The 11,968-nt window shown below is 40.0% G+C and overlaps 1 protein-coding gene across 2 annotated transcripts in view; it reads left to right on the top strand.

Moving 5' to 3' along the window:
• Positions 1 to 11,968, top strand: part of LOC111865754 — a 338,635-nt gene that overhangs the window by 266,765 nt on the left and 59,902 nt on the right. For both annotated transcript variants that reach the window (XM_033751949.1, XM_023854022.2), the window contains exon 2: positions 6,633 to 6,838. In XM_033751949.1, coding sequence (XP_033607840.1) covers positions 6,633 to 6,838 — 206 coding nt within the window. The remainder of the gene's footprint in view (positions 1 to 6,632; positions 6,839 to 11,968) is intronic.

Here is an 11,968-nt window from a genome sequence, read left to right as displayed (position 1 = left end):
CTGGGTCCACTCGGCACGGCGGCCACTGATTGGCCTATTGTACTTGTCCCGGACGATTATGATGATGGAGAATTTGATAAAATAAATATTGGCAGAGAAACCGAAGTACTCGGAGAAAAACTACCCCAGCGTCATTTTGTCCAGCACAAATCCCACTTGATGGAACCAAAGCCGCCGCGGTGGGAAGCCAGCGACTAACCGCTTGAGCTATGGCTCGGCCTCTTCAGTGCTTTACTTGCTTTCGTACGCAAAAATTTATGTAAATATTCATCTACTATACATATGCATTTATTGAGAAGGGATGTGCTGTGTCTCGATTTGAATTTAATTTAAATTTCGAGCATTCATTAGGCCGAAAGAGAAATTTTTCAATTCTGCAGACAGATTTTCTTGAAGACTCACATATATTAAATTTATCTCTAACTCCCTGGAAAGGTTTCTGAAGGGAAACTTGCAGACGGACAATCTTTGAGACTCTCTACATCATGGGATCATCGGATGAACTTTACAGGAAGACATTTTCGATGCAAGACCATTTCAGAACTTGTCTTATTTCTGATCATTGTTATTTGCTACATTTTGTGCGTTACGTGCGCCCTCTGCTTCGGCAGAGAGTGTATCTGAGAAGGAGAGAACGCGGTGTTCTTGCGACAGCCACTAGACGTCTAGATGTCTAGCTAGCAGCTAGTGTCACACCGAAACTTTTCGTTTGTCTGACTGAACCCTTAATTAGCAGAGTTGAAAGAGTTTGGCACTAGAAGGAGACGCGGTCGACCGGAGCACAACTGCGGCCCCTGGGCGTTCGACGAGATAATTACACCATGTCGGAAACCCATTCCCAGACGTCAGCCAATAGGCTTACTCCATTTCAGCCCCGCAACGAAGAAGGAATAAACCCCAGGATCGATTCTGTCCCCACACCCACAACACCATCCTTTCTTGTGCCGAAGAAGGAGCAAAATGAAACTCATTCCGTTTGGTCTTAAATCTCCTGTCCTTGCCGGTTTTGTCGCTGCGTAGCCATGTCTTGAAATTGTGTTCTGTGATTCTGGGCAACTAAAATGTCTTTACTGTCTTTTCTCCTTTCATTAGGAACCTCCTTGAAGCCCATAATGCGAGCCTTAGACTGTGGAATGGGGACAATTCGAATCTTTTATTTTTTCGAGTCTTTGAACGAATTCTATTCATAAAGGGTAAGAACCTTTTACGTGGCTTTTGTAATTACACTATTATCTCGTAAGTGGTAAAGCGTAGACGAAGAATCTGATATCTTTGTAACGGAGTGCTTAGAGTTCGAATGTAAATGTTGATTTTTATTTTTTGACCTAATCCTTCCAGCCGTACTATGGCCCTGGGGTTGACTCAGCCTCTGACAGAAATGAGTACCAGGAATATTCTTGGGGGTAAAGGGCGGCTGGCGTGTAGGGCTGACAACCTTGCCGGCATCTATCAGCCTATTGTATAGAAAATGTGGGAACCTCAACGTCTGACAACCCTATGGGCCTTCACGGCCTGTTACAGGGATAGCTTTACTTTACTTTACTTTACTTACTTACTTACTTACTTACCAAGTCACCTATTCCAGCACAGGGCCTATCCTTAAGTTGGCTCATGACCATACATTTTCGTGTCTGCCTTTACCGGTTTTCGCGGTCTCTTCGCTTGCGGAATTGTTATATTTTTCCTTCTACCCTGAAGATGGAGGCGATATGTTTCTCCGAAACGTCTGTAACACCACATATACACGGTGCCAAATGCCAGAAAACTGCTTTCTTCATAGTCACCGCCGTGAAAACCTCAAATCTTACATAAGATTCGCTAAATCCGAGACCCACGTAAAGTTAATTGTCGCGTGACACACCCAACACGTGACAGTATTATCTGTTTCTTCATTGTTTTCACTACATATGAATCCTCTATTTGTCATGGAACATATGTTTGTAGTAGTCTAATTTCCGTATTCCCTCTCAGAAACTCTAAAAATTCAACTGTATTAGAACTGTTAAAACTCTTTATTAAAAATCACTACATGTTTGGACCATTCAAGTGGTCATCATCACGTGATAACAATACTTGCGAGCGTTTTTGAATTGCAACCATTTTAACTAATATACGGACCCATATTTACAATATTTTCTGTCTACTATCTGTGCTAGATTCATAGATATAAATAAAGAATTTATAAAATATCTACATTATAATGTAGATGAGATAAAATTGATCCCATTCCATTAAGCGAAATGTATCCTTAGTCAGAAGCGCTATGAGGGTGTAGTCCTTTCTTCCCCGCGTTAGCTGGGTGATGATTAGTATACGTGATACACGTGACGCTTTGAAATAGATACATGGGTATTTCGCTTAGTGGGGGGTGGAGTCCAACTTGGTCCACTCGGAACGGTGGCCACTTATTGGCCTATTGTAGCCTGCCCCGAGTGATTATGATGATGGAGAATTTGGTGGAATGAAAATTGACAGGGGAAAACGAAGTACCCGCCGCAGCGCCACTCTGTCCACCACAAATCCCACTTGTCCAGACCCGGGATGGAACCCGGCCCGCCGCGGTGGGAAGCCAGCAACTAACCGCTTGAGCTATGGCACGGCCACTAGATGGGTGTTATTATTATTATTAGAGGGGGTGGGTTTCCCCATGCACCCCGACTAATAGTGTATTGTACGTCCCCCTTTAGTATTCTACCAGTTGCCATACCCTATCGGTACTGGTATGTGCTATAAGCCCCGTTCAGCCAACGAGATCGGCCCTCGGTACCTGATATTTCCCCCATCTACCAGAGGCATTGGAAACTACTTGAGAGGGAAACTTTATACCTAATTTATCTCAGAGGTCTCCTAGAGACATGAGGATCTTTTACGTGCCCTTACAAATTCCACGACCTCCGCCGGGTTTGAACCCGCGTACCTTGAGTCGAGGTGGGAACGTTACCCCTAGACTACGGAGGCCGCTTAGATGGGTGTTACTTAACCTACTAGGTTATAGTCCTTTACTTGTGTACCCTTGTGCTGTATAGCTTCATCACGCAACAGGATGCACTCTATAAATGTACGTTTGTAGGTAGGGAGACTGTTTAGAATTTAGTATAAACGCTTTGCTTTGCTTTGCTTTGTCGTGTGCTGTGTGGGGTATCTGTCCTGCTGTTGAAGATACGGACTGTACAGGGCGAAGCGGAGAAATGTCACAGGAATTGCTTGTGCCGCTAGGTGACCATTCTCAACACGTATACTCTATTGTAGGACAAGACGCCAAAAGTTTCGCGCGACTGTTCTTTAAGACACAGCTTAGAACTTAATTAAACTTATATACAGTTTACCCCGCGACCTTTTTCTTGTGCTGTGTTTCCATTTCTCACGTAACACCATCCCCGTGAAATGATGATGTAAGCCATGAAGACATTGGTTACGATCATGGAATTGTCGCTTGACCCTGATGTACGAAACATAATTTTCTCTTCAGTCTCTCTTGAATTTCCATACTTTCACTTTTCTATCCCTCTAGTCAACAGAATGGAATAACTGAAGAAGGCAACAAAAATGTGAATCTTACAAACAGACTAATAAGAAAGGGATCTGTGGTTTCCAACTGTTTTACGATACCAAAAACAGCTAAAATATGTCAAGTGTTGAAGACATTTTTATAAGCAAGAAGATCTTGAAGAAGCTGGAAACTCTTTTGTAAAATACGCATCAAAATTAGGAAAGAAACAGAGTATAACTTTCTTGTCTAAACACAAATTTTACGTTACAATAAGCACATTGTGTTCCTTGCTGACAAAAACAATAATAGCACGATTTTGCGAGGATGGTCCCTACACATAAAAGATATTGCCCTNGTTAGTTAGTTATTGGAGAGGGTGGGTTTCCCCATGCACTGAGACCTGTGTTGGTCCATTGTGCTTCCCTCTATGATTTCTACCAGTCTCTATATCCTACCGGTACTGGTGCTTACCATCAGTCCCGCCCAGCCAGCGAGACCGGCTCTACTAGCTGAGAGGTATCTATAATGCTTCCCCCATCTATCAGAGGTATTAGAGACTGCTGTTGGGCCGGAAACGTCCGTTAATTTGGCTCAGTGACCTCCTTTGGAGATATGAGGTTCTTTTACGTGCCGTAAAGCTACGACACGGGACCCACGGCTTAAAGTCCCTCCCGGAGGACTTGTTCCCTGAATTTTTCCTCCCTTAAAAATTCGACGACCTCCGCCGGGTATTGAACCCGCGTACTACGAGTCATGAGGTGGGAACGTTACCTCTAGACTACGGAGGCCGCTAATAAGTAAGTAAGTAAATAAGTAAGTAAGTAAGCAAGCAAGCAAGCGTTAACACCTCACGAATAAGGAACATATCATGATGACAGAAACATTTAGTTTGTTAGAAAGGGATCTTAGCATTTTCAATGTATCGAGGCATGCGGGAGTTCCTCCTCCTCTGTCACAGCTCCCCCCTCGGGCGACAGCACCCAACTGACAGCTGTGATCCCAGGCTGTCGGTGGTTCTGGTGACAGTAGTGATGTCAGCGTCATCCCTCACCCTATCAATGCGAAGAAATCCATACATGCTGATATAATGCCGACTTCCAATCAGTCGCCCTCACATGAATACAAGGCCACCCGCTGCTCGACATGTAGGCCTGATGCATCCGCCCTGTGGCACCCCCAACACCCATTTGTCACTTTCCCGACAGAGTTTCCTACCACATGGATACAAGTTTATAAAATGTTGATGTCAACTCGCAGTGTGTCCATTTCGTTTGGCTAGTTGCATTGTCATAACCAGGGCCCGGATTTTGATGACATGTCATATTTTTTTCCTTGTATCCTATGCGATGCTCTTAAATATATAAATCTCGGATATGAGCTGCTGGTTACAGAAATGTAAATTTTATAGGTATTTTTTGTCATTTTTTGACATTTTTAGGTTTAAGGTCATTTTTTCATTTTGGGGGTAATTTTTTGGTAAAGTTTTGGACGTTTAAGGGTATTTCTTGTAATTTTTGGCCATTTTAGGGAATTTTTCTTCATATGTTTTCTGAAATGTGAATAACATGGAAGCGAAGTGTTCTTTTCTCCTTTAGGTATTTTTCTGGATTTTTCGGCCATTTTTTTAATATTTCCAGGTCATCGAAATCCGTGTCCTACATATTACATTTATGGGTCATATTTTAGGTCATTTTTCTGGATTTTTTCGGTCATTTTATAGGTCATTGTCAGGTCATCAAAATCCGGGCCCTGGTCATAAGGTTAAAAATCGTGATCCCTTTTGCTTTTTCCCCTTATTTATGTTAGATACTCTGCTAAACTTTCACCGTGAAGTTATACTAAGGACAAGTTACAAAACCGTAACAAACCACTAAATTTTCATTAGCATTCGGAATCCACAATGAAGGTCCATTTAAGAACATCACTGCATATTCTTCTGAGAGGCATCTGTTCTCTTGCATTGCTATATTTACGGGCCGTGTTCATTTGGCTTGGACGTCAAGATTCGCGTGAGAATTATTGCAAGGAGTGGCGGGGCAGTGGTTGCTTTGTATTGTGTGAGGGACGAAGGTAACACACTATAGCAAAGACTCTACATCACAGTTAGTGGATTCGGGCAGAACAAATGAACATTCAGTTGAAAACGGATGGGCCTAAAATTGCGAGCGATAGTAAAAGGTAAAGGAAACATGTGAAGTTGATCCCTTCTAACAACGGATATGGGAGATAGAATCTAGATATCGAGGATAACTGCGAATATACCGAATATGCAGTCTCGGACAGCCGACAAAGGGTGGTCCTACAGTCGGTGGTTTGGATGTGGAGCTAACAACTCCTCACCGCAAAAAGAAATACGAAATTTTATGCAGGCCCACGAACGGATTGTTTGGAATTTGTCTCAGGATGGAGACCAGTGAACTCAGTAATGATCCTTCGTGCTCCATAAACTATTCAGATGCATGAATTAATGACGTTTTCTTGCCAATTATAGTGTAAGTAATGTTTTAGGTTTCCATGCTCTACCTCCTATATTTGTCTCGTAGTAATGAATTATTTATCTTAATGTAATTTACGAAGTCCGTTTATTTCCACTGTGATAAATAATGAAACATCGAATTTTGAATTGTACATTAAAACTTACTTTTTTGTTAACACAAAAAAGTGTATATATATATAATCTTAGCTTACACTCCTTATTTTGAAAAAAATAAACGTAAGCTTGAAATCACCATACTGTCTCTTATGTCTGTGTGTCTATGTGTCCTTCCTATCAACTTTTGAATGCCGTTACTAATCTTTATGACGCTTGATCCGTATGTCATGACACCTGATCCCATCTCAACGGCGTACTTCATAAATTCCTCCCATCCGTGTGTCTGTATACGTATATGTATCCCTCCTATCATTGCTAAGCAACGGATCGTTAAAAACGTTACCTCTGCAAAGAATACATACGCAACAATAGAAGAATTGTTGAACGCATCGTTTTCTGCGTGGTCCCTGTCGTACCAAAAGAAAGTAATCCAGTAGTTCTTTCCAGAGCTTTTAGTTGTATCAAGCAGGTGGATATTCATTTGAAAAAAACGTATCAGAGGAAGAGCTTGAAGTGTCATGTGACTGACTTTTCATTTTCTTTATGCAGGAGCACGAGGTTTGAAGCTGGTCAGTCTGAAAGTGCCGCCCGCGGCCGATATCTTTCAGCCGGTGACTCTGATCTGTGAATACGACCTGGAGAGTAGGAAACTCTACTCAATCAAGTGGTACAAGGACGAGTGCGAGTTCTTCCGGTACATGCCTGACTACGAACCGCAGAGTCAGGCCTTCCCCACACCTGGAATCACACTAGACGTAAGTAAGCCTAGACAGTTGCGTGTCACCTATAGTGATACTGTTTCCGAACCCTTTACTACAGTGTTTCACAAATTTCCGGCGGCTGCGAACCACTACATGTGAGGTCTGCGCACGCGCGGACCACTCTGCTATCATAAAGATCCCCTCAGCAATTGCGCTTTTGGCACATTGCTATTAAGAGAAAAATTATAATTAAAACTACCATAAACCGTTTTCTATACACCGACTTAATGTACTCGTATTTTTAAAGTAATTTATCACATTTTTTAAATTTAAATTATTTTTATTTATTACGTGCTATAAAATGTAATATAATATATTATAAATAATAATGTAGCAGTGATAGGGCAGTGTGGCTACTAGCTACGTGCTGGATGACAGAGGGGTCGGAGTTCGAATCCCAGAAGGGTCAAGAATTTTCTCTTCTTCATGTCCATACCGTTTCTGGGACGCACTCAATTGGAACCTGGAGCTCTTCCCCGGGCGTAAAGTGGCCAAGGCCTGACACTGACAACTCAATTCCAAGCAGTGCCGAGTTCAAGGAAACCTGGATCTCTACATCCACCCCCCTATGCCTACATTGCACAGTGCTTAATTNTATTTTAAAGTGAAGACAAGGCATACAATGTACTAGTTTGACGTGAATTGAGTAGCACCTGAAGATGGCATTCTTATGCCGAAACATGTAGTGAAAGTGAAAGAAGAAGATAGATAAGTATATGCACTGCAAGACGGAATAAACAAATCATGAACTTAAATCAGTGCAACAGGACGCTAAAATATAACATTATTTTAATGTAATTTATCACATTTTAAATAAAATAATTTATTCTATTTATTGCATGCCATAAAATACAATATTCATTCATTCATTCATCAGTAATCTGTCAAGACGACAGGTCCACAGTCTCTTCCAAAACAGTTCCTCCACTTAATGCCATCTAGAGCTTTCTCCTTCAAATGAGAATATCCTCTTCTGTCCCCAAGGTCATCCAGCATCTTACGTCTTCTTCCTCGTCTTCTGGTCACTTCTATCCGCCCCTCTATCTTCGCATACATGGTATCTCTGTTTTTGGAAAGAGACTATTTTCCAAAATAAGTTACTTCAACTTATTTTGAAAAATAATTTAGATACCTTAAATCTGTATGATTTCGCTTGGGGCTTTTAATGTCCCCGGTTTCGATTGGAATTGTGGTATACCTTCCCAAAACTTTCACTTTTACGAGGTACGCTAAAGTGAAAGGAGATTTGATTCATTCCACCACTTGGTTTCTTTGTTGAAATCAACATAAGTATCCTGACAAAGGCAGTAGATTACTTGACCTTGTTTTTTTTTAATTTTTCTGATCTTTCCCTTGATCACGCTGTATACGGCCTAGATCAACCCGATCATTTCCTCTCCCCCCCCCCTATCATTGACTGTACGAAGCCAGTTCGACTTTATAAACAAAATTTTAGCATTTATTACAAGAGTTTTTCTGCTGTTGTTTATGTATTGCTTTATATTGCGTCATTTACTTATGACGTCTTCACTGTACAACAGAACATCTCTTGATCCTGCCGTTGAGAAACTACGAGATACACAACGCTCGTACGGAAAGGAACACACATTTACATTAACGACAGCAATATCATACAACCTACACCCAAGAGATACACTGCATGAATATTAACACACCGTAACAGCCCATAGCAATAACATCCAATTACTAAAGCACAACCTCGGGCCTAATTACATTCACCTTGAGACGCCCAACAACGTGGTTTCGCACAGTTATTCACACAACACTGAAAACTGAACATTACATAAGAAATTTCAACATCATATTCCATAATCTTAGTAATTGTTCTAATAATTTTAATATATTATGTTTTAATTATATAACTTTGAATTTTATTCCCAAGGTATTATCTGGTAATACCGTTCCAACATATTATTCGTTTTCGATAAACATTACATTTGAATACAAATTTTTGTATGCTCCTGATATTTTTGAGACAGTCAGTATTGTAATTCTTACATTTCAACATAGGAATAATTCTATAATACTGAGTGTTGCGCTAAATATAGATTTAAGGGTTCAATAACTTTAGCCCTATGATCATAATACTGCCTGATATTGGTCCCATGAAGGCCGAAATCAGGATAAATATCAGTTGATCTTCATTTCTATAAGGACGAAACTTATTTATGCTTACCTTACAACAGTTCAGAGCCACCTCTTGTTACAATTCAGAAGCAACGGTGGATCACGTGGTCTAAGTTCATAGTCCTCTAACCAAGGAGAATGTTCAGGTACAGAATAACCACCCTCATGATTTCTTAACGTTCTTCACAAAGGAATCACGTAGCTTTCAAAGGGAATTAGTGCCTTTATTTAATTTGTGTTCTGTATTCAAAATATTCCTACATTCCATTCTTTCTCTAATTAGAAAAATTCGAAACACGAAGTTGTCGACGAAATAACTGGTTAACACTGAAAATTTAATATCGGGAGTTGCTGTGTACTTCGACGTTCTGACTAGACTGAAATTCCAAGCTCAAAGTTGAGTGGGTCTTCTACATTTTCGTATGAGAATGAAATACCTTAAGTTTATTGGTTCTTTATGACGACATTCGCTACAAAATGCTAACCCTATCTTCATACCTCTTACCTATTGGCCAGGGGAATATTATTCCTGTTCTCTCACTCAAATATTGCCACACTCGCTCGTTTACTGCAGTCACAAACACGTTTTCATGTACTCACATTAACGTTCGTTTCTTGTCAAATGTATTTGCCTGTTTGTTTTCATGTATATTCCACTGTTTCATTTTGAATTTGAAGACCGTGCTAAATAATGAACATATCTCTATGTTTATATATTGTTTTCTTCATATAAATAATATACAATCAACTATAAGGGAGGTGTGTTGGTGCATTATAACTTATTTATTTATTACTAACTTATTTCGGAACACAATCCATACAATTTCCCACAAGACGACTAATACAATTAAACACTACTTGTAACTTAAAGGAATACCTGGAGATATATACAATCTGAGTGGTATATACCAGCTATAATGCGGTGAATGCCCACTCAAATATATCGGACAGACAGGACGCACATTCAAAGTCAACTACAGAGAACATATGAAAGCTATCAGGACCTATAAACTACATTCTAAATTCTCACAACACATTTTGGAAACTGGACATACATTTGACACGATGGTTCTGTATTAGATATAGAAAGAAGGGACCCGAACTCAACACATTAGAAAGACATAATGTATACACAACATAACGAAGAAATATCTACGTTTACATAAATACATAACCCCATATTAGACATTCTAGTAAAAACACACACACTAAATAACACCAACCCTTCCCAATCTATTCAACCACTCACAGTATCCTCCCCCCTACCTCATACCACGTGACTCTTCACAAACATACACACACACACACACACACAGATACTTCTCAATAGAAAATCAAAGCTCTCTATGACTAACAAAATACTACTATACAAAGCTATATTGAAACATAGTTGGTCCTATGGTCTTCAACTCTGGGAATGTGCAAAGCCGTCGACAATCAATCTCATCCAGAGATTCCAATCAAAAACACTAAGGGCAATTGCAGACGCGCCACGGTATGTGAGCAACCTTGCACTCCACAACGACCTAAAGATACCCTTCGTCAAAAATGAAATGCTGAGAATGGCTGAAAGGCACAAAAACCAAACTGTAAACCATGATAACGAATTAACAGAAGAGCTACACACCAACGGTCCAGTGACAAGAGGACTGAACAGAACATGGCCCCAAGACATCCTCAACCAATGAAATAGACTACATGTAGGAGAAACATCACTGGATGTTTCCCTCGCAAGCTAACCACCTACAGCACATTTACTTAATACTCTGTAATGATGTAGATTGTAAAGAAGCATTATATACATATACCCCCAAACAAATAGTCTAGACCGAACCGTTACAACATAGCGACATCAACACAGGGAGCAGCCCTTACACACATCATGAGAAAATCTAATATATGTGAGTACATATACTAAACAACCTAATAATTAATTTAATAACAACACACAAGCTTCGCCTTGTAATAATTACAAAACTGTTACAGATCACTGCAAATAAACAACCTGTTGGGTGACACACAGAATAACGAGTATAAGCTCCACAAGACGATAGTAAGGTCAAGACGATTCCGATGCGCATGCGCCCCACACTATAATTGCTACTACCTCCAGAAAATCACGTCAACACGTAGCGGGCACAAAGTTTTGAAGAGATTTATTGCAAAATACTTCATTTCCAATGTAGTACAATTCTAATTTTTATGTTTCATTCTTTAGTCTCTAATTTTAAATTGTATTGTCTTAGTATTTTTTAAATTTTAACTGAAAAACTCAATTTATGCATTTTAAAAAGACTCAAGTACATAATAAGGATCCTTATTGAAGAATTAGATGCAATTCAACAACTGAGTCTGGTATCATTGTACGCCTGATGATGACCCAGTGTAATGGTCGAAACATGTTGCGTCAATAAAAACAAATGTTGATACGATAGTGTCTACTCTGTTTTAAATACAGAATACTGTTGTGTAGACTGCATACTTTTGTATACATTTCATGTACCTTGTTATTCAAGCAACACTAACAAATTGTACTCCTTTAAATGCTTACATGATTCTCGTATGTTCAAAGAATCCTTTACCTAATTCATAATGCTTATTCTCATTTTTAGAGCAATGTATATTCGGCTGCTGGTTCGGTACCATCTCTGTCCCTTCTGACTCCTGTAATCCCACTAAATTTAACTTATATTTTGATATTTCTTTCACAACTCTCATACAGACTTCTTACATCCCACGTACCAATTCTCAGGTACATTTTTCTTAGCTTAGGTCGTTTATCTAAAAATCCAAATTTGAGGCCCTTTGTGACATTTCGTAGCAAACTAATTTTTTACAGTAAGGAGCTGTTTACCCCACGCTGAATTCCCAGCTGGAGGACTATCCCTTGTCGGCTGTCAGCCGCTGCTCATTCAGTATATTCGCAGCTACCCTCCATACCTAGAGACCGTCTTCTCAATCCGCAACCTGAGGACG

This window comes from Cryptotermes secundus, unplaced genomic scaffold (genome assembly GCF_002891405.2).
Source record: "Cryptotermes secundus unplaced genomic scaffold, Csec_1.0 scaffold183, whole genome shotgun sequence".
Classification (NCBI taxonomy): domain Eukaryota; kingdom Metazoa; phylum Arthropoda; class Insecta; order Blattodea; family Kalotermitidae; genus Cryptotermes; species Cryptotermes secundus.
This window is presented reverse-complemented; position numbering and strand designations above follow the sequence as displayed.